The sequence below is a fragment of the Anopheles arabiensis genome, chromosome 2 (genome assembly GCF_016920715.1).
Source record: "Anopheles arabiensis isolate DONGOLA chromosome 2, AaraD3, whole genome shotgun sequence".
Taxonomy (NCBI): Eukaryota; Metazoa; Arthropoda; class Insecta; order Diptera; family Culicidae; genus Anopheles; species Anopheles arabiensis.
This window is the reverse complement of record NC_053517.1, coordinates 106,444,758-106,467,498: the sequence shown is the minus strand read 5'-3', so window position 1 is coordinate 106,467,498 and position 22,741 is coordinate 106,444,758. Positions and strand designations below refer to the sequence as shown.

Sequence of the window (22,741 nt, the reverse complement as noted above, 5' to 3'; positions counted from 1 at the left end):
ATTCTAACTTGAAATGGTTCGCTGAACATTATAAATCTCAAGAATATCTTGGATCAATAATAGCAATCGTAAATTAACCATAGAAAAGGTTCGGAATGAGTTTTCTGTGCAACCGTCACTTTGCGCAAATGAACACTGCATTTCGACCTGTCAAATGCTTCGATACAGGGTGGTTCCGTTAAGGGAAAGGTTAATTTCAAATATTCGATATCTTTGAAAAATCCGTTACATACAAATACTTCCTTTTAATATCTGTTCCTCTGTTGGAATATCATTTAAAAACACATTCTTAGGTTTCGTCGATATTATTTTGTTTCTTTCCGTTTTTCTTAAATTCCAAACGAACACACAGACAAAACCAGTTTTGCTTTTCGAATTGTATTGGACACTTTAAATAGTAAAATGAAACAGTAACATATTTGCTCAGTTAGTCATTGAGTCAGTGTTATCACTAAGAATCAAATGTACACCACAATGCATATGCCGTGTGTGTGTGTATGTCGCAGCATTACGCTATACAAACAAGGGAATTTCAGTTTAAAAAAAATTCCGATGGGTCTAAAATTCTAAGCTTCTTTGCTTACGTCCCTTGCGCTTCTATCACTACCGACCGACACAACATAACAGGCAGGGCGGAGGGAGAAGAATTGGAGCAAAGCTTCTCCGCCTTGCTGCTTGTGCGCGCGTGTGTGTGCCGATCGATACCTTCCTCTTTTAATCCGGCTTTTTCTCATCATACAACGACACACCGATCAGTGTGAGTGCGTGCGACTACACACTGGCTGCTGCTTCTACACGTTAATTCGCTAAAATTCGATTCACAATTTTCATTTCCCCTGCTCCCGCGTGGACGACCCCCGCGTGGCACAAGAATTCCCTACAAATCTTCTCTCTGCGCTGCGCTGTTGTGTTTGAATTGAAATTGAGACACAGTAAGAGAAGGAGAGAGAGATTTACGACTGACTTGATTGGTTTTTTTGTTCCATCTAATAATGCTAGTAGTGGTTTTGTTTAACTTTATCTACACAATCCAACAGCACACATCCAACCAGGGTGGAAGCCAGCCACAGCCAGCCAGTGCCTGCCAGCATTCCCGATGGCCATACCTATCAGTCCCATCAGTCCCAACAGTCCCAAACGGAGGGAAAGTTTAAAATATGTCGAAGGGAGTGCGCATTGTTTGTTTGCTGCTAGTTAAGATTGACCTTTCGGTCGGAAGTTCGGTCGGTTAAAACGTGACTACTATAGATAGAGAGAGAGACAGAGAGGGGTTACAAGAAGAACAGGGAAAGTTGAGAAATTGGCGCCGGTTTTCCTATCACTAGAATTCACACGCACGCACGCACACATACATACACACTATTCGCTCACAAACGCTCCTCCTGCTTCCGATCGCAACTTCCTGTTTCTTTCCTAAGGGTTCGTTTTTTCAAGTCTATAAATCCACACATCCTTTCACTCATACACACACTCACTCACACACATCCCGATCACTTACTAATGCTTAAAACCCTGCTAAAATATCATCTACAGCGCTTGGTTTACCTCTAGCGAACAATCACAAATATTTTACGTTTCTTCCCTTACCCCCGTTGCCTTCATTTTTCCTACACACTAAACCCACAGCTACTACTACTACTACTACACCGCAGCGTCCTGTTGGTTGGTGGTCAGCCTCATGCTTGAAGTAATTGATTTGCTCCCCGCGCAACGCTTTTGCCCCTACGGGAGTAGATTTTCACTGCTCGCGCTCAAATTGGGCAAGGATTTGAACAGCTTCAGCTTGTTGCTGTCGCTGGCGAAACGTGACGCGTCCACCGTTTCACCACAGCAGTGTGAGCGTTGCTGCTGCAGCTGGGGATGCATCTGTTGCTGCTGCTGCTGCTGCTGATAGGGACTTTCCGCCACGACGACGGTACCGGCCATCGTCGAGCGCGGGTACGGATAGTCGGTGGACAGTGTCGGCGGTACGATCTGCGGCGGCGCCACCACGTGGCTACCACCGACGCCCGCCGCACCGCTGAGGAGCGTGGAAGGAGGATGAGGAGGTGGCGTTTTGCTGGCGAGACTAAGCGACAGCATCGAATGGCCGTGGTGGTCGTAGTACGGGCGGACCGGTACCGCGCCTGGATCGTCGTGGTACGACGACTGCAGGATGTTCTCGAGCGATAATCGCTGCTCCACCAGCGCACGAGGAGAGTGTTTGTCCGGTGCGTAATAATGTTGCTGCTGCTGCTGCTGCTGGAGCTGATCGTACTCGAGTATTTCCTGTATGTTCATCTCGAGCGCATCGTCGTCCAGCGGGGCGCCGCTTTCGAACTGGATGTCGGTCGTTTGGAGCGCATTCTGCTGGATGGAATCGTCGGCGCCCACCGGCCGGCCGCCATCGACCGGCCCCGCAAGCGGATGATGATGGTACGCCCCGTGATGGTGCCGATGGTGATGATGCGGATGATGGTGATGGTGGCTGTGGTGATGGTGGTTGTGGTGATGGCGACCGTTGCTGCTGCCTGCCGCCCCATCGCCGGTCAGTAGCGCCCGATCGGACGACGAACCGCCCGCATTGATCGGGTGCGGGTCCTTAAGGTCGACGGCCGGACCGAGCAGGCTCGTCATGTCGTAGATGATGCTTTTGGGATTGAGCAGCAGCTGGTCTTTGGTGTGCGTGCCGATCTCGCACAGCGCGAGCGGTTCCTGCGGGAAGCTGAGCGATTGCTTCTGCAGCAACTTTGTGTCCGAGTAGCGGCGGTACGATTTGCTCGGTTCGGTAGCTACCGATTGGGTGGCCAGCGCCTCCTCCCGGCCAAAACCAGCAGCCATGCCGACTGGTGGCGGTGCTGCTGCCCCACCTCCACTCAGTACGGTCGAGTGTCGGTGGTACAGCTTGCTCGCCGGCGGCTCGTCATGGCCCGTCGGTCCCAGCGCGGGATCGTTTAAAATATCACGGTTTTCGAGGAATATGGCCGAATTCACGTACCGGCCCATCGCACCGGGCGCCGGGCCGGCCTCGGGACGGGGCACTACGTTCGGGGAGTTGCTTCTACTCCGCTCGGCCGCTCCATTGTTGAGCTTTGTCAGCAGGGATAGCTCGGGACCACCACCACCGCCAGTGATCGATTTACCGACGCTGTTCGTGTTCTGTTCCGCCCCACCCGGATTCGACGAGCTCGACACGGTGGAATACCGATGCGTGCTGCCGTTACCGTTCGTGGTGATGGTGGAGGAGGATGTGGCAGTGCCACCACCACCACCGCCGCCAGCCGTCGTCGAGGTAGCACTCATCACCATGATGCCACTTCCGCTGCCCGTCGTCGTTTCGCAGATGTTGTGCACCGAGTCGTGAAATGGCATCGGCGTCAGGCTGCCGCTGCCCTGCAGGCACGGCTTGAACGACACCTGGCTGATGTCGTCCAGCGTCCAGTCGCGATCGTACCCCCCGATCGAGTTGCTCTCGATGTTGGCCGCAATGATCTGACCCTGCTGGTTCAGCTGCAGCTCGCAGTGATTGCCTCCGCCGACGGTTGACGGTCCACCGCCCCCCAGGCTGACGTTGACCGTGGCCGCACCGAGCGGATGATCGTACGACGACTGGCGGGCGGCGGCCGCGGCCGCTGCTGCCGCTGCCACCGACGCCGTCACCGCATTGTTCACCGCATTGATGCCCATCGTGCCGCCGCCGCCGCCGAGCGGTTGGCCCGAGGTTGCTGCCGTCTGGACGCGCCGAAACTGGGGCATCTGGGGCGACTGGGGCGGGTGAACCTTTTCCGGCACATTCTGTATGAGCAAAATGCTGCAAATGAAGAGAAAAAAACATATATGAGTCCTATTTGTGCTATTGAATGTGGTGGAGATTTTACCGATTTCTTGCACGCCAACGGTTGCACAGGTTCAAGTACTGCTTGCACTGGATGTACATGAAGACGACGCCCCCGGTAAGCCCCACCGTCACCACGATCAGCTTCGTCCAGAACGGCCACCCGATCTGTCCGCGCCGTACCTCTTCCGCCGCCCGCTCGATCAGCACGCAGAGCGACCAGATGACGCACAGACCGGCGGCACAGTGGAACAGCACGGCACAGCACAGCCGGCGCCGTTCCACGCCGGACATATCCAGGCTGCGCCACTGTAGGGAGAGAGAGGAGAAGGAGAACAAAGACACATTAACACACAGGGAGAAAAGAATTATAACAAATCATTTTTCAGCGCCGTTACGAAAATGTCCTTGAAGCATTCGTTTGCTCGTCTTTATCGTTTTTTTGCTCGTTCCGTTTGCTCCAAATGACGACTCTGCATGATTTACATTTGAAATGAATTTTAAATCATTTATAACAACGCTCCCGCCGCTTTAAGAGGATACACTGGTTTCAAGTTGACCGATTGATCTAATTTCCCTTTCCATCGCCCGTCACTGCGTTTTCGAGCAGAGAAATTCGAATAAAATGTTAACACGCAAGGCTAGGCGTTTATTAGCGAGTTTTTTTTTTTCATTTTATCAAACCCCTCTTTCGGTGCATAAAACCGCTTCATCACACCTAACCCACCCAGGAAGGTATAATTTAACCTCCTTCCTCCTTCTCGCACTGCCCAATAATTATTCTTCGTCACGACACGTGAGACCGGACTGGGATCGATCTTTGAACTTGAACTTCACCACAATCTCCCGCATGGTCCGGCGCGAACGCGACCCTGCAGCCAAAACCCGTTAAAATTGTCGTTTTGCCAGCTCATGTGCTCCTGTGTGTGTACGTCTCTCTCTGTGTCAATAAACCATTCGTTTTTTTCCTGTGCGCTTGTAAAACAATCCCACTAGTAGCAGCTCTTTTGGGACACGATTTAATGGTGCGCTTTGCCGTGCTCCAATCTTGATGTTGTTTGTCTAACGGCCTCTGCTGCTTCTCCCCTTCATCTATCATCCTTCATGCGCACACACACGGTAGAGTGTGTTGTAGCGCCATATATGACCCAAGCAAAACCAACATGAAATAATAAAACTACACACTGCCTGTACAAGTCGTTAGAGCTCCGGTTCGAAAATTGCGAAGGAACCACCATTCTGAGTTTTCTGATACGCCTCTTCTACCCACTGCACGGTACACACACGATGATAAATCCAATGATTTCTCTTGATGCACAGCAGCCACACACAGACACACACTTAACGAGTTCTACCAGGATGCTTGGCTACCCTTTTCAGCGGACCGCGCTAGAACGCGCAAGTGAAAATGGTAAGTGAAAGGCATTAAAAATGCACCAACTGTTTATCACGTTCGCCGGGCTTGCTGCTCTGTGGGCGGCAGGGCCAGCCGATTGCTTCTTGAATGGGTTTTTTTGCTCAAAGAAAACAGCTGGAAGCAGCAGCATTGGTTGGCAACCGCTTCAAAAAATCACTCAGCAATGTGTGACACACAGGACTTGCTTGGCTCGGTGTGTCTTGTCAAAACGTGGGCGACGTGGGGAAGGAGAAAATGCTTGCGCAACTTTTCCCTGCTAGCCCCAGAGCCTACTACTATGTAAAGAAGAAAATACAAAAAAAACCATCTCCCAGCAACACACTGTAATGATCCGGAACGGGGAGTTATTTATTGCCATAAGAGCCAACCCACACACACGTACAGGGATACAAAAGAAAATGCTACATAGTGAGTGAAATGGGGAAGAAAGGGCCGCAGCAACATCGCACCAGGCGGGATATCTCAGCTGCTCGGTTTTCCCAACCACACGTGGGACGATTTGCGCACAAAAAAGAACCCAGATGGTCCTTGAAGCGGGCAAATGGGGAGGAAATGGTACAACTGGACGGGGAAAATATAGGTCAATGTAATGCAAACACACACACGCATCCGCGTGCTCATCTTCCCTGTGCTCAGCGCGTGGCCGACGCCAGTTCTTGTGTCTCGCGGCTGTTCTGGCCAAACCTCAAGGTTCATGCGCTTCCCCCGAGCAAGGCTGCACAAACACACACTGCAGAGATGCAGTGGTGGCCGCCATCGACAAACAAGTGCGGCGTTTCTGTGACCCTTGCTGTGTTTGTCCGAGCGACCGGCGGCCCGTATTAGTGACCGGGTGCAAATTGACTTGGCAAATGCGTGCTGCAAGCGTGTTTGATCTGTCTGTTAGCACCGGTTCCACACACTCGCCCCATGATGATGGGCCGTTGGCCCTGACGGAGGCTGCACACACGCACACGTGCAAATCATCTTTTAAAGAACCTTCAAGCTACTAAGAAAACAAAACCAACAGCACACAAAAATCATTCGCAAAATCGATTAAAGTTCGATCCCCGCGTTGCGAACCGAAAATTAAAGCCATCGAACCTTCGAAGCCCTTCGAAGTGCTGTGTTGCCGTGTCATCGTCGCTGTTTTTCCGCTGACATGACAAAGTCCGATGACGCCCATCAACATCCACTTCCTCCTCCTCCTGCTCTCCCCTTACCTCGTTGAATGGTTTGATTTTCGTGTGCATGATGAACGGGAACTTGCACAGCTCGCAGGAATTCGTTTCCGACGCCGTCAGCCACTGCTGCAGACAGGTCTGGTGCACGAACTTTAGACTTCCGGAGCAGTAGCAGGGCGTCAGCAGCGGGTTGTGTGTGTCGGACTCGCAGTGACAGATGCGGCAAATGTCGCCGCTGCTTTGCGACACCTGACTGCTGGTGGAACCGTACCTACAAAGAGGGAAAGAGAGAAAGAAAGAGAGATTTCCATTAGTTCCGTGTGTGTAAATAGGAGGACATTTGAGGTACACATGAGGCCCCTTCCCTCAAGCATGGTTCCCAGTGGTTAACTTATCAGCCGAATCGGGCATTCGAATTAATTTCCCTCCTCCATATGTCCTTCTTCTCTATTGTGGCGTGTGTGGCCTCTCGTGAACAAATATCCATAAAACCATCATTACCACTGGCACTGGCCGGACACACAGACATGTGTCCGAAATGGAGGGAAAGCACGCGCAGAGCATAATAACGTTGCGTGTTTGCTGCGGCAAGCGTGTCTCTGACTGAATTCTAAAATGAAAAAAAGCACTCCTCCACACACCGTTGGCGAGGATGCGATAGAAATCGGTAATCGGGGCTTTGGCAATGAAAACTTCCGCCTCCCGCCAGTGAGGATTATCAATCCTCATCCAACTACTAACACGGGAGCTTTGAGAGGGAGAGAGATAGAACCAAAGTGTCTGTGGAACTGTGGGGTTAAAGTGTGTCAAGGATGCAATCGTTCCCAGAGATCCACACATACAGTAAAGTGGGTCCACTCTATATGCATGGGGGGGAGCTTCCAGAAACACGACAGAGGGATGATAAATCATCAACGCTTTTGAGGTTGGGGAAAAAAACACAGCTCCCGCTTCCATGTAGATTGAGGTCTCGGTATCATTGGAGCAGCAACCAACACACACATACAGATAGACATGGTTGTGGTGTTCCCCTCTATCCTTGTGGTTATCCCATTTAATTATCCATCCTACCCACACACACACACACAAGCGCTGGAGCAGTTTTTTGTTTTGTTGTACTGGGATGACTGTGTGTGTAGTGAGGATGAGATGACCTATTTCCCAGGGCCCGTCGCAATAAAAAGCTAGGCAAGTAGATAAAGTACCCTCTCACATCCTGGCGCTACCGGCCACTGCAAAATCGGATCACAGTGTTCTATTTCCTGTTGTTACTTTCCTCGGTACGTAATCCCGGAAAGGGTTAGAATTTTATAGCGCCACACTGGAACGTCCGGGATGAGTTTGGGAAATTAGGAACCGGGAGCTGTCAGATGACGGTACGGGATTCGGGCTCTAGGACACACATGAGATCCAGAAGCCTATTAGCAGTTAATCCACTTTCATGGAGGTAATATTCTCGGAGCACTATCCTCGTCCAATCAGCAGCTTCAGAGTTTCGTAGGCATCTCTTCCAAAAGAGCCTTTTCAAAAAGTTGAGCCAAAGTGAACTTCAAACTAGTTCAAAGCGCTCGCATAATGGGTTGAACGTAATCGGACGATCTGAAAGTAAACCAAATCACCCAGGAGCACGTGATTCTTGCCCTCGATAGCGTTCAGAATTAAGTCATGAAGAGAGAGAGAGAGTAAGTCCTAAAAACGGAGGACGCCCTGTGCGTGATAAGAACCCGACGCTCGGATGGGAGGTCACTCAAGGAAGTCATCGGAGCACGCGCCTACTCTGCTCCTCATCATTGGGTCGCTTTGACCGACTATTTAGACGCGGAACAAAACCCGGGCAGCTTGCTTATGCGTGCGTCGCCTAGCAGAGAGGAGAGTGTGTACCCCTTATCAAAGTAGCCCGACGAAGTGCAACAAGAACAGAGTGCAACACACGGTTGTGTGGTGTGGTGTGAAGTGTGTCTAGAAAACATTCCCGATAAGATAGTGATTGATGGTGGCGATGATCTAGAAGAAAAATCAATTATGATTATTAATGCACCGTTCTAACCGGGGGCTAAATCAGGAAATGGAGCGCCGTTTTGGATTCCAATGGTAATTAAACACACACCACGAACACACATTGCTGCTTTGTGTTTTGATGCCATTCAACACATAAAGTGCCGTCGTGGCTTGCGTGATAGTCGGTGCAGTTACTTTCCGGGATTGGAACGAATGCTCCCCAACCCTAAACCCTGGTCCGAGTGATAAGTAATCAGTCTTTCCGACTTCCCTCAGAGCTGAAGTCACATACATTTGTGTCACCCGGGCGACTGACATTTTTTTTCTCTCTCTGTCTGTCAGCTAGACTAGAATAATTCAGAAACGAGGCAATCGATTATTTCTAACTGACTCACGCAACTCGGCACGGAGGATCGAGATGTTTCTTGCCTTCTTGCTAAGCGCAATCTCCTAACGGCGTGCTCTTTTTTTTTGCACACAACGCATTAAAACGCTTAAGCATGAAACAGCAGCGCTTATTAGGAAAGGGAACGAACCGGTTGTACCAGATCGGTGCCCCAGAGGTTGGAGTGGCTTCGGACCAAATCGTCATCTCGTCCCGTCATCTGCTGGCGCAGCTGAGGGGTGGACGTAAGTTGCTAAATTTATCACCAACCAAGCCGGTCAGCCCGGGTACGAAATTGCAAAATTCAGCAGGCGACGACGTTGATGCGTGTTTACACACCCGGTATTATATCCGATTCGGATCGGATTCGATGCGCAATCGATGCGCGGGGTTCCAGTTTTATACCCTCCACCGAGGAGGGGGGAGGACCTGGAATGTTCGACCGTGCGAGGACGTGGTGTGCATCTTAAAGCGCGCACGACCAACAACGCCGACTATTGCGCACTGGAATTGCATTTGAATTGCGCCATCGGTTTGTAGCGAAAGGAAGTTACACAAACGCGCTCCGTAGGGAGGAGGGACCACAACATCTCCGAGTTCTATATTTGTAGCAAAAGGCATTCGGGTTGTAAATCATGTAACAAACATAAAACGATTCTCAAATAACACGGCCTCACTGTAACGCTTCTCCGCTCCTCTAATCAGTGCTTGCGCAATTCCCCTTGCAGTTCCTCGAGCAAATCCGCCACTCGTGCTTTGTACTCTGCATTTTCGTTCCGGCAAAGCTCAAGACTGCGCGCAAGTTCCGCTTCTTGGCACTTCAACAGCTTCACCTGCTTCTCTGCCCTGTGCAGAATGAGATTGTGCGTTGGATGGTCCGTTTTCCGCAGCACCTCGGCCCCGAGCAGCCGCCACAGGAAGTTCCGCGAGCGGCGAAAATGTCGCTCCTTCTTCGCCAACGCGACCATACGCTCGTACCGTTTGAAAGCTTCGCGGGTCTGATCCAACTCCAACGCCGAGTACTGCGGCTCCATCCTGTTGTCAGGAACTTCCTTGCTTGGGAGAATGTCCCTGTACGTCACGTCGATCGAATCGGGATCGTAGTCCTTCCAGGCGTCGTTCTGCCCGTACTCCTTCTCGAACTTTTTCAGATAATTGTTAATCCACCGGCAGGACATAGCGCAAGGATTTCTGAACTTTTCCAGACACTTTTATTTCAGCTTCCATTAGCAGCTCTTCGCTAGGCAGGCAGCGTCCCATGGGCGAATATGAAGACACCCGCACACACACATACGGGAGCTGTATGTAAAAAAAGCCGCCATTTTCATGCGAATCAGATCCCGAGGCGTGTCAAATTTACACAAAAAAACGCCTTTCCACTGAAGTGGCTTTGAACCGTGTGAGAGTGAGACGGAGACATCCATCATTCTGTTATACCTTCTCCTCCAAAAAAGATCTCTACACCTTGGCACAACGATTACAAGCGGGTGTGAGTGTGTATGTGCTGTCATAAGGAAATTTGCTTGAATTTGCCACACATCAGTACGTCATCGAATTGGGACAATCGTGGAAGGAAATCCCATAGCAACGATCTGTAAAACTCTTGCAAGTGACCCCGCTATCGTCACGGACGACCTTTAGAGCACTCCAATTCAAGTGCTTCTCGACAGGTGAGGTGAGCCGTTGAACCGTATCGGCGGGGAATTATGGATTTTGGTGTTCTCATTAACCTCACCTCCGCAACTTTCACCCATCGGAGAGCACACAGTGTGTGTAATTGAGGGCAAAATAGTTTCCCAAAGTAATTTCCACCCCATTCCGAGACCGCGGGGGGCGACAACTTGACATTTCCAATTCCTGGGTGTGGATCTGGAGGGGGGGGGGAGGGCTCTGCGCAACAACTTTCGTGGTGCGTATGTGGTGTGCTGGCTGGCCGGAAAGCGCGCATACGCGCTCGGTAATATGTCAATACATTAACCGTTGAAATATAAATAAGCCGAGTGGCCGGACCGTTTTCCACCCAATAATGGCATCGAGGGATAGTAATATCGATCGAGCATTTCTCTAATCAATTTATCTCGGTGCGGGCGACCACTGAAGCCAAACTACTGGGCTCTAAGGGACAATTATTTTCTTTTAATATCCCAAAAAACGCTGGAGGAGTCATTCAAGTCATTCATGGCAGTACGTTACATTATTAGACAGCTTCTACTCTCTTCTGCTGGTGAGTAAAACTCAACACGTAATATTTTACTCTTAAATCGCGTCACAGTGTTTTTGTTTTTTTTGCTCAAAGTGGTAGCAATTTTACACGCCTTCCCATTTGCATATCTTAAATATATGCAATCGCTACCGCGACGACACGCACTGGCACTGGCCAAACATAGTTCACACACCGCGCGCGGTGGAGTCACGTGGCGCAGGAGGCATGGCGAGGAAAATTGATGACCAACCATCCACCACCCACCCAATGATGATGATGGTAATGATGGGGAAAAGGCCTTGGACTATTAAATGCCGGACTGGCCGCGTGCAACAACAGCCGCGTAAGGTGTGAGAGACTCCAACAAACCACCTGCCGTGACGCACGTTGCGCGTTGGACGCACGTCAGCAGAATTTATACGTATTGGATTGGCATGGACGGACTCGATTGGATGCATCATCATCATCTGGGGGTGGGTGTGAAAATCCACCGCACGGCGATGCGCAAAACGGCGCAATTTTCCGCGTCGACAGTTCGGGGCTTGCGCTATTTGGCGGGAATCGCGCATTGATCGCAGTTTATGTCCTTGATGCCTGTGTGACTTTGCGTCCCGTTTGGTCAATAGTCTTTAATCATCAGTAGCACCGCCGGCAAACGAAATGAAGCGGGTGATAAATGATTCCAAGCTCGGATTTAAATCGGAACATCTCGCTCGTGTGTCAGAACCAAGGTTGGGGCTTCCTCCTCCGACTCTAAAAAAGGGTGTACAACAAAACAAGAACAAGCGTTATTTGAGCAGCATCAATGATGATGATGAATGCAATGCACCCTTCTCCTCCTCCTCCCGTGGGGGGATGGATTAAAATCAAATCAACGATGCGTAGCGCACGGCTGTCTGGTGATGCGGCGGCGTCGGCTCCACCACACACAACAAAGCGCAGAGGGCTCACAACGCCGTATGCTTCCGCGTACGAACTGCGTGGCCCTGCTTCATGGTCAACCGGTCGATCGTATCAGAGAACACCGTTCGAGACGACGTGAGCCGCATACCTAAAAGAAGGGCCATCGCAGCCCTGGCTGGTGGATGCAATCCGGAAGTTGACAATGCGCACCTCTTCCCGGGTTCGTTGTTCTTTACAGCGGCGGCGGGTGGGATGAACGCTGTTTTTTCGAAAGTTCCCCACAATCACAAATGCCACCAGGCAGGCCAGCAGTTTGGTTTGTATTACAAGTTTGTTGCTCCTTAACGGGGGATGATGATGATGATGAAGTTGCCTGTAAGTGAATGTTGTCTCCATACACCAAAAAGGCTTCAAAAGTATGAAGTTGTCGGACCACCTTCTGGATCTCGCATTGTCCATGCAATGACTTTTCAATCGCAGAGCAAAGTGCCATCGAGTCATAAAGAGCGAAATCCAAATTTATGGGCCCCATTTCCTCCAAGTATGGTGGCGGGTAATCGAACCAAAAACATCCCTTGAGCTGCACTTGACCTTTTTATCGCCCACAGTGTGCTTTAGTATCACAAACTGAGGCGGTTAGTGCACTCCAAAACAAAACAGACGCCGAGGCCACCGCCAGTCACCTCTCGAGCGGGTAATTGGACGGACACCCATTTTGGATCGCTTTGGAACGCCGCCACGTGCTCGATGATGTAGGGACTGACTGAGGGCAGGCATTCATGTCCAGCCAGAGGACAACAGTTTTTCTTCACACTGCCGCGCTCTTTGTTTGCTCTGCGATGGTGGTGCATTCGAGTTTGCCCTCCAAAAAGAAAATGCACCTTCACTGTCCGTGTCTTAGGTCTGGGCGGCTTCGTCTACAGAGAAGAAGGGAGAGATCCAACAAAGAGAACACTCTTGAAGTGTACTTCTACAGCACAAAGAAGAGCAAAGAGACATCGATGTGTAATGCTACGATAATTCGTCTCTTAACCTTTTTTTCTGTGATTTTTGGCCACAAGCGAGGAACCTTTTTTTTCTTGAAACAAAAAGACCGGAAACTAAAGAAAAACCATCGGAACAGGTTTAATATATAAAGTGCGGCGAACGAGCGAATGGTGAAAGTTCTTCCCGCGTTACAATTTGCGCGGCCACACTGCCACTCTCGAACGGTAGTGCAATCAGCCATAGGCCGGAACCTTGACCTTGGAAATTGGTGTAAAGCAGCAGCACAATTTATGGTTTCTCCTTCTCTTCTCTCTTTCTTTATGTTTTATTAGGTTCGCTTTTGCCTTTTTCGCCTCTTCGTTGGATCGCTTTTCGGGGCTTGAAAATTGCACCGCGTGCGACAGATGAGTCGGACCGGACGTAACGGAGCTGAAAAAAAGCGCACAACAGGGGAGAACAACTCGAAAAAGATAAGCTTCTAACGTTTTTACGCAGGAAAGGAAGCGGCCAATAAAGGGTCATAACAATTTACTCTGGCATGCCGCCTTTCAGGTTGGAACTTTTCGGTTGTGCGTGAGAGGAGTGGAAAATTGGCAGCACGTTTTGTTTATGGCTCGGAACCGACCCGATCAACCTTTATGCTAATTTTCGCCAAGGAAAATAATCACACACAGACCAAAAAAAAAGCCCCCAGCTGGGAGACATGCACCGGTGAGCTTTATGATGGACCGACCGACCTTGTGCCAAGAAGCGTGATTGCAGCATCGTCCAAGCCCAGGCCCAGCGCACCACGCCCGCTTTCCCTTTTCAGACCCCTAAAACAATGACCGGACCGTCCGGCCGGCCCGTCCAACCGTGCCCTGCACACCAAGCCAAGCCCTTTGAGGGTATTTTTACACCTACACCGCCGGGCCGGGCCTGGCCGGGCCTGACCAGTAAAGCGCGACCGCGACAAATTCGCGATCGCGATCTCAAACCCAACGCTCTGTTGCGCAATAGAGCAGCCCGCGCGCGCGCTCACCACCGTACTGTACTCGAAGGTTAAACCGCGCGGTTCGTCGTCTAATATGGGCGGCGTCAGCGGGTGCTGCTTTTGCTGAACTGAACCGGTCTTTTCCTAATGTATCTATCGCGCTACTTTGCGCGTCTCGATCTTCGCTCTAAAAAAAAACAAAAACAAATAAAAAAAGGTGAGTCGTTGCGCTGGAAACTTCGATCAATACACACACGGGAGAAGCCGCTCATCTCATCAAACCAGTTCTAAAAGTAGAGAAACAAAGCCACAGCGCGCGCCACTGGAGAAACTATTATCGGTAGCAGACAACTCGCTTTTGTGCAATCCACCGGGCCGGGGCGTTGTTAGTTGACGTCAGAGAAGATCGTGCAACACCCACCCACTCCGGGAGCGAATGGCTTCAAGTCAAGTGTTTGGTACCTCCCTCCCGGTCTCGCATTGAGTCATAAGAAAAAAAAGTTCTAATGAGCAACAACACCCCATTACGGGAGGCGCACTCCAACCCATCTCCACCCCCCGTGGGCAATATTGCACACAATTTAACAAGCGGCAATAATCATTTTTCAATTTGTGAGGAATTAGTGCCCATGTGTGTGTGTGTGTGTGTGTGTGACACGAAACAAAAACAACAAAAAACTGCACACAATTGGCTGCATAAACGTTCCTTTTTTGGGATGCAAATAACGAGAGAAAATTATGGAAAAATTAGTACCGGAAAAACGACTGTTTTCCCTTTGAAAAGCACTTTAATTTCTGTTTTTATCATCTACGGAATAAGCTTTTCTCAAGGAATGCCCACCGAAGGGGAGTGTAAGTTTCTTTTCCCCGAGCGACCGAACACGAGTTGTCCGGGGGTTGACGACGAACCCGGGCGACAAACAACGCTCGGTGGAACTGGGTGCTACTTGAGAAAAATGTGCATTAGTCGGCATTAGTTGCATCAGCATTTGGGTGGAGGGGGGGGGGGCGGTGAAGATGGAGGATGTTTGTTAAGTAAAGAGGCTGTGGTACTTGAAACATTGCAAAAGTGACGACGAACCCGGGCGGTCCTAACCCTGCCTGAAAGATGATGTAAAAGCGAAACCGACGCAGCAAAATGCAACTTGTGCGTTTGCATAGTAACCTGCAGGAAATTATTGCATCCAGTAGTAGTGGTAGCAGTAGCTCAGGGAGAGAGTTTAACGGGTTTTTCGTGCTTGAAGAGTTGAAAAATAAAATAATAAAAACATTGAATTCCATCGTTAATGTCACCCATGAGCACACGATACGTTCGACAAGTGTGAAATTAGTACCAAAAAAAAATCGGAATAGTACTTCAAAACCCCGCTTGTTGTGAGCTCTAAAGAGTGATACAATTCATTACCATCGAACTCTTTCTCACCTTCTTATCAAAAGGCCCTCGTACCGTTTCATTGATAATGTGCTTAATTAGATAACAATGCACGGGGTGGGAAGAACTACTCCCCCTGGAAACCATTTCGCTTTCCTTCGGTGTGTGTTGTCCTCGGAGTGTCAGATGCTATGTAATCTCCCCGCCCCCTCCACCTTTTTATATGATAAGCTCATTATCATTGGCCAACCTGTGTGTTTGTGCTTCCGAGAACGGAAGCTAAATTAAGTCTAAAGCTGGGCCTAATTCCCGCTACTACACAGGACCCCCCCCCCACATTCCCCTACCTTCACAAACAAAGGCTATAATGGCGTGTGTTGCCCGACGGCCGACGCCGAAAGCAGAAGATAAAACAGTGAATGACCACGCCACACGCCGCACTGGCTCAAGGGGCGATTGCGCGCTTTTGTTTGCGCGTTTGCACTGATAACATAGTCCCCCTCTTCTTCTCCTCTCCCTGTTTAATGTGTCCCCCATTACCACCGGGATCACACCGTGTGTGTGTCATCACCTGGGCCTGCAGCAATGCCGAGAGAGAGAAACAAGACCGCCGTGTTCCAGTTTCCAGCGCAGAATGCACACACAGGCTGCTGCTGCTGCTGCTGCTGCTGCACGTGCATTTATTTGCGTACCAGCGGCCAGTGTACCGAGGAAGGGGAGGAAGGGGGGGGAACGAAGGGAAGGTAATTTAATATTGTATCGGAGCACGTTCTTGCCACATCTGGCAGCAGTAGCAGCAGCCGCACTAACGCAACAGCTCAGAATGAATCTCAACCATTCCCAGATATTTGTCCTTCCCCCCCCCACACCCCCCTTTCCATCCGTTGGTGGTGGGTGGTGGTGGGGTTTAGAGGTCGAAGCGACCGATGATGGTAGCAGGTGTTTTACGCTGTGACAATTTCCCGACATTCTGAAATGCTGGACATCGGCCACAAAGGAAGGAGGCGCGGCGGACATCGGTGCTACCGGTGGGAGGGTGTGTGTGTGTGCAAATATGCGCTCAACAAACTGTCGGTACGATCGATACCATCGGGAGGCAGGAGAGGGAGAGGGGTTTTATGACTCATCCCTCCTTTTCCTATCTTTTCCCAGAGGGAATCCACTAGTGATGGGGAAAAATGAAGTTATCGTCGGAATCGATTCCGGCTAACTCCAATGTTTTTGCTGGAATCAATTCCGGTTAGTAGATAAGGAATCAATTTCTGGAGTCGGCTCCGGAACTGGTTCTGGAATCAGCTCCGGAACTAGTTCCGTGATCAGCTCCGAAACTGGTTTCAAAATCGACTTCGGAATTAGAATCGGTTCCGGAATCAGAATCGGCTCCGGAATCAGAATCGGCTCCGGAATCAGAATCGGCTCCGGAATCGACTCCGGAACTGGTTTTGGTATCGGCACCAGAACTTGTTCTGGAATCTGCTCCGTAATTGACTAAGAATTCGACTTCGGAATCAGAATCCGTTCCAGAATCGGAATCGGGCCCGTCATTGAAATCGGCTCCGGAATCGGATTTGGTTTCGGAATTAGAATCAGTTTCGAAATTGGAATCCGTTTCGGTATCTTCATAAGAATAGACCTTTGGGTCCAATGATGCTACGTATTGATAGCCGCGAAGAATCCAAACTCAATTGTAAACGGTCCATTCTCATGGAGATTCCCGGACTGAGTTTAGTTTCTGAATCTTCTTATTTCAATTCAAGAACTGAGTCTTATTCCGGATCTATTTCTAATTCTGGATTCAATTCCAATTCTGATTCCATTTCCAGGGCAAATTGCGATTCCCAGGTCTATTCCGATTCCGAAACTGATTCTGGATTCAGAGTCGACTTCGGAATGAAATTAGTTCCAGAACTGCTCCGGAATCGGCTCCGGTGTCAACTCCGAAATTAGTTCCGGAATAGGCTCCAGAATTAGCTCCAGAATCGGAATCGAATCCAAAATTGATTCCGAACACGGAATCACAAATCTCTCTCTCTCTCTCTCTCTCTCTCTCTCTGATTCCATGCTCCCACCACTAGTATCCACCCGCTTCGTGTCTTTGTGTGCGGAAAACTGCAACATCGCAAGATCGAACAAATTGGATGCAAGTGTGCTGCAACGCGTGTTGTGGTGTGCAAGGGGAACAGAGTTTTTTCTTTGGAGATGGGGAGGAAGAAAAGCTATCGTTCGCATTTTAGCTTTTCCCGTTGCTTGCTCCCAATGCCACCAAGGACGCAGGACGACAGTGAAATAACAGTGTTTGTAGAGCCAAAACGAAAGCAGCTTAACATGTTACAGCATCTTCTCCTCTTTTTAATGGCAGTTTGCATGGCATGATTATGTGGCTGGTGACGTTCTTAGAGCGCGTTGTCAACCGCTACTTACACGCACACACAGTAAGGTTCCACACCGAAGAAAGTATCCCACAAGGGGGGGTAAGAATGAAGAGGAGCTTAACAGCAGGGAAGGTCATCAAAAAGTCAAACGGTAGAGATCGGTTATGAGCTTTTCCCTCTTTTAAGGACATTTTTCCATAGAATGCTTAGCCTAGATGTAACATGATTCTAATAAAACTGCAACTGCTCTGTCCGATCATAGCCTCGCCAATAAGATATGCTAATGTATGCAGCAGGCGAGAGGGGGGTGGGAGGCAAACACAGTTTAACCTTTTACACTGCTCTCATCTGCTCGCACACGCACGTCGTTAGCGTCCTTCTCATCTCATTCCTCTCACCTTCGCTAATTTGTCAGGGTGAAAACATTTCATTAGAAGTAGCAGCAGCAGCAGGCAGCGGCACGAGAAACCTTCACACGCATATCGAAACGCATCCAAACGGCGTGCGCGACCGCGCGTGCGTTTATAGTTGAGAAGAAAGCACACCGCCACAGGGCTCTCCTCTTCGCCTTACAGCACACACCTCAAGGGTCAGCTAAGGAGAGGCTCGTTAGTAGCGGCCGAAAAGCTCGACCAGCGGCAACTACAAATAATTACCCCTTTGTGTACTCCCCCCCCCCTCCTCTCGCAAACGGTGCAAACCATCATAAGAGTACTTTAGGTTTTAATGGGCGGGAGGGGAGGGAAGGTTCGTCGCTGAAGGCGCAAGCATCGCGCACCTTCAACTGCTTCAGCATAGTCTGCCTTTGTGCCCATGCTGCTGCTACTGCTGTTGTTGTTGTGCTCCCACAGCACGAGCAAGAAACTTGTGTCTCCCCTCCACACCACGTGGTGCGAGTGCAGATTGTGCACGACGACACGCGGCTGTGTTTTGCGCTTTCGTCTTTTGCGTGGGTCACGTTCATTCACATTCACGCCGGTGCACAACAACAACAAGTGTGGGCAGCATACGCCCGGCCAATGAACCGAAACGGTGCACCGTTTCTTTTATTTCCCTTTTTTATCCCAACCAACGAGATCGCAACAAACGAGATTCATCTCAACGCACGCCAACGAATGGTGGTGGTATGGGGAATAAATTTACACCGAATCAGCTTTGTAATTTGTTGCAGTGTTGGTGGTTGTAAATCCGACAGGATTAGCCGACAGTTCTTTGATCGGATTAATTAGAGCAGGCTATGCATAAATCGCACGACAGCGCTGTTGTGTACAGAACACACCCGTCGGAAGGGAAAAGTATCCTTCAGCATATACACACAAAGTAGGCGAAAGTAGGCGAAAGCAGTGGTGGTCTAGGTGGTTAATCACACGCACACAAACTAAGCGTGAAAAGCGCTGAAGGTCAAAGGCGACAGGGCCCGGCGGGGGTTTTGTGACATTATGCACAAGGTCCTAGGCATGTAGCTTTTCATCGCAATTCCATCTCCGATAAAAGTTTAAAAATAAACCATCCATGGCAATTTCCACACAAACATTGTCATTTTCTGCCCCTCAAAATTGGAGCGACTTATCAGTTGCGAGAACCATTCTTCTTTTGCATTGCGATTGCCAGCAAACAGTAAATGATGAAATGTGTTTTCCCTGTCTGTAATTGCTCCCTTGATAGAGCTTTGATTAGCATTGCCTGCTTGGACCCTTTCCCCGCCCAACGATCTTATCTAACCGAACCGAGCGAAAAGGATGGTTGGCAATAGCAACTGGTTCTAGTGCAGTGTGTGTGTGTGTGTGTCTGCTCTCCAGAAAACCGCTAATGTGTCCGTGCGGTCGGGATGTTTGTGTCCATGCGAAATAACGGCCTCGTGAGGAAATAAACAGCAAAAACAATGGCGACGAACCCGCACTACAACACACAAGGCTCTCCTATTGGAACCGGTTCCCGTAGCTCGATCCTATAGGAAAAAGGGGAACATCATATTAGCAACCTGATTTCCGACCCGCTTACCTGGTGTGGGTCAACATCCCGGACGAGTTCCAGTCTACATTCTCGATGTCGGAAGAGGTTTTCCCGTTCGATATCGACATCTTGTTCGTGGTTGTTGCTTTTGCTACTAAGGGTTGAGGTAATTTTGCTTCTTCACCACTCGGCGACAGGAGGAAGGTGTGTTTGATCGCGCCGATCTACTGCGACCGTTGCAATCGGTTGCTCCTTTCCAGAAGGGCAGTCTCCACCAGTACCTTCGAATGCCCTTCAAACGCCGCTACTGACCATCACCGCCACCTTCACCACCACCACCACTAATTATCAATGGCAAATGGGCAACAAACAACGCCCAGGGTCGTTGCGTGGTGATAGATCGATTTTCTTCACTCGAGATACTATCCCTCTTTGAGGGTGTCTCTCTCTTTCTTGCACGCACGCACTCACGACACCGAAATCAGACAAAACTGTTTGCCTTATATTTTTAGAACACCTCCATTACTGTACATACACACATTGGCACGCACGCACACAACGTGTGAAACTATCCTAGCGCCATCTCACAGCATCTCGCCTACTGCCGCCGCCTGCTTGGCTCGTGTGCTGTTCTGCTGCTGGTGCCGTATTTTCGCGAAACGCTCTAAAGCTGCTGTCAGAAACACGGCTGGAAAGGAAATTGTTGGGAAACACTACATTCAAGAGGAGGGGATTTGAGGTTCACACTCGCAGGGTGGGATGTGCAAGAGAGCGGGACTTAATTAACACAATTAAGGGACGTTTCGGGGCGTTCTTTTGTGGGGCGCGGTTGTGATTGCGGGCAGAATCTGTGTATTACATAAAACACCCGGTGGGGTGACCACATCCCCCCGAACCGAGATTCTCACGATCAGGAAAACCCACAAAAAAAGGGAACCACACACACACACACACACACACATCCAAAGGAACAGTGAAATTGGTCTGTTTGGTGCGAAAAAGTGCTGTTGTGTTGTGTTTTGGTTTTTGCAGCGACAGCGCGGCCCTATTGTTTTTGTTTGCTTTCTCCTCTCTCTAGCTCTCTCGCTCGCTCGCTCGCTCGCTCTAAAATGTCAGTTCCGTACTTTCACATACATTCGCACACGGGACACAGAGGCTTCGCATGCACAGTAGGCGGTGCGTGTTTGTATGTGCGCAGACGAAAAACGTGATGCCCTCTCCCTTCACCCCTTCCTGGCTTGATGGAAAGGAACAGACACACACGGGCAAACACAGCACACGCACCTTCGACCAAAATCGATAAGCACAAAACACACATACACACACATGTTAGATTCTTTTCAAGCTTCTAGATTACTGTGTGTGCTCGATTTTACATTGCTGCCTTGTCAATCTCCTCACACATGCATTTTCACCGCGTTCGGGCAATCGTAAGGGCAGCTACGCACACACTCCGTTGGTAGGATCGCCACTCCCGTTCGCTGGGTATGCGTTAAATTAACACCAAATTAACGTCGTCACAACAGCACACAAACACACACACACACTGCGAGCCGATTTTCCATTTTGCACTGTCGTCCGCGCGCTTCAAATACAAATTTCATGGCTTGCTCTGGGGTGTTGTTTTCAGCACCGAACGCCCCCCGAGGGGATGAAAATCTTTCAATATGGTCGACGTCACGATGCCTCTCGCTCTCTCTCTGGTTCCTGTGCATCCGAGTGTGTTTGTGTGTTGTGTGATGTGGGATTTCGGCACACACTCGGTGTGTTTTACGCATTTTCACTGGCAAAACATTCGCCCTCGCAGGGGGTGACCTGCAAACCCTGTACACCCAACCAATACTACTCTCTCTTCCTCTCTTCGCATACACACACACGCATGCACACCACACAAATCTCGTGCCCTTTATTTTGGTTAAATTGTGCACGCAGAATGCGCGTCGCCAATTACCCCGTCGCCACTAACCATTGCTTATCACCACACACACACACATACGCGGGGCGTCACACGGGGTTTGTGGAAATAGAATAAAAAATATCGTTACGCTCTGGGCAGGCCGTTTTGTTCGTTCGGCGCTCGCGCGCGCGCTTGGAGGAGAAGCGAATGTGTGTTTGCGACCCAACTGCTGCTACTGCACTGGTTGTGCTGCCTTGCGGCCTACCGCGAAACCGACCGACCGACCGAATAACAACCGTTGCCTACTTCGTTCGCTTGCTGCCGACGACTGCGGCGGTCATCCTCCCCTGCCCGGTGCTTTTCAGCCCCCGCGCGTATGTTGTTTGCACTGGTCAGCTGCACGCGTTCTTTGCTTTACTACACCCTATTGCACGTGTTATTTTAATATAGCTCGTTCGCTAATCAATGTTTGTAAAGTTTTAAGTGTATTTTCCCATTTAGAGTGCAGTTTTTATTAATATTTCGTATTTTTTGTGTGCATTGTTTGACAACATCCGATTTGTTATTGATCACTTTGCTCCCGTACAACATGGTGAGGCCTTTTGACGTTAGAAATTTCGCTGCATCTCGCTCATTTTCACTACCCTTCCTTTACTTGCCTAGAGTGCTCGTTTCAAAATGAGGCTACAAATACACGAACCGAGAACGTCGCGGTACCGCGAAATTCGCGCCTTGTTTACAACTGTTGTAGAACAGTTGGACTGTCAAATTTTCTGCGCCTGCTGTTTCGCAACTTCGGAATTGTTGATATTTTCGCGGTAGCGCGAACCGATTATTTCCTATTTTTCTGGTGGACTTGCTAGAAAACTCGTGCCGAGAAGCGAGTTTTGTATTTTATTTTGCTTAAACTTTGTTAAATAAGTAATTTATTTCGCAAAATGATAAAAAAAATATTTCATATTGGCACATGCAATCGTCACTAGACCTCGGATGAGTCCGTACACGAACCGCGATTATCTCGTCTTTCTGTCAGATTGTATAACAACATTGGCAGAGTACAAGTCATTTTCACGGCACCGCGAATATCTCGGTTCGTCTATTTCCAGCCAAAAATGGCACACACATGATATAAGGGATCAATGAGTGGGGAGGGAGTGGTGGAGTGTATTTATCTTTTTGGCCATTTAATTTTGTCCACCAACACAATCACACACCAGCACGAGATTGTTTGGGTGGGTAGCCATTTTGAACCCTCAAAGCCCCTCGCAACACCTTTCAAAAACACTCGCCAGCGAAGGAAAATC

General features: G+C 49.7%; 1 protein-coding gene across 6 annotated transcripts; it reads right to left on the bottom strand.

Annotated features, from left to right (window-relative positions):
* Nucleotides 1-358: 358 nt before the first annotated feature.
* Nucleotides 359-21,976, bottom strand: LOC120898141. Of its 6 annotated transcripts, none has more exons than XM_040303581.1 (5): nucleotides 21,723-21,976; nucleotides 19,589-20,228; nucleotides 6,434-6,665; nucleotides 3,858-4,123; nucleotides 359-3,790 (listed from the first exon to the last, which is right to left on the bottom strand). In XM_040303581.1, exons 2-5 carry the CDS (start codon nucleotides 19,666-19,668, stop codon nucleotides 1,723-1,725), a joined length of 2,646 nt encoding a protein of 881 aa, XP_040159515.1. In that variant the 5' UTR covers nucleotides 19,669-20,228; nucleotides 21,723-21,976; the 3' UTR covers nucleotides 359-1,722. The 6 variants fall into 6 exon arrangements, with proteins under 6 accessions (XP_040159515.1, XP_040159516.1, XP_040159511.1 ...); XM_040303582.1 differs by having other exon boundaries at nucleotides 21,744-21,976; XM_040303577.1 differs by lacking the exon at nucleotides 21,723-21,976 and adding an exon at nucleotides 21,507-21,708.
* Nucleotides 21,977-22,741: the final 765 nt, after the last annotated feature.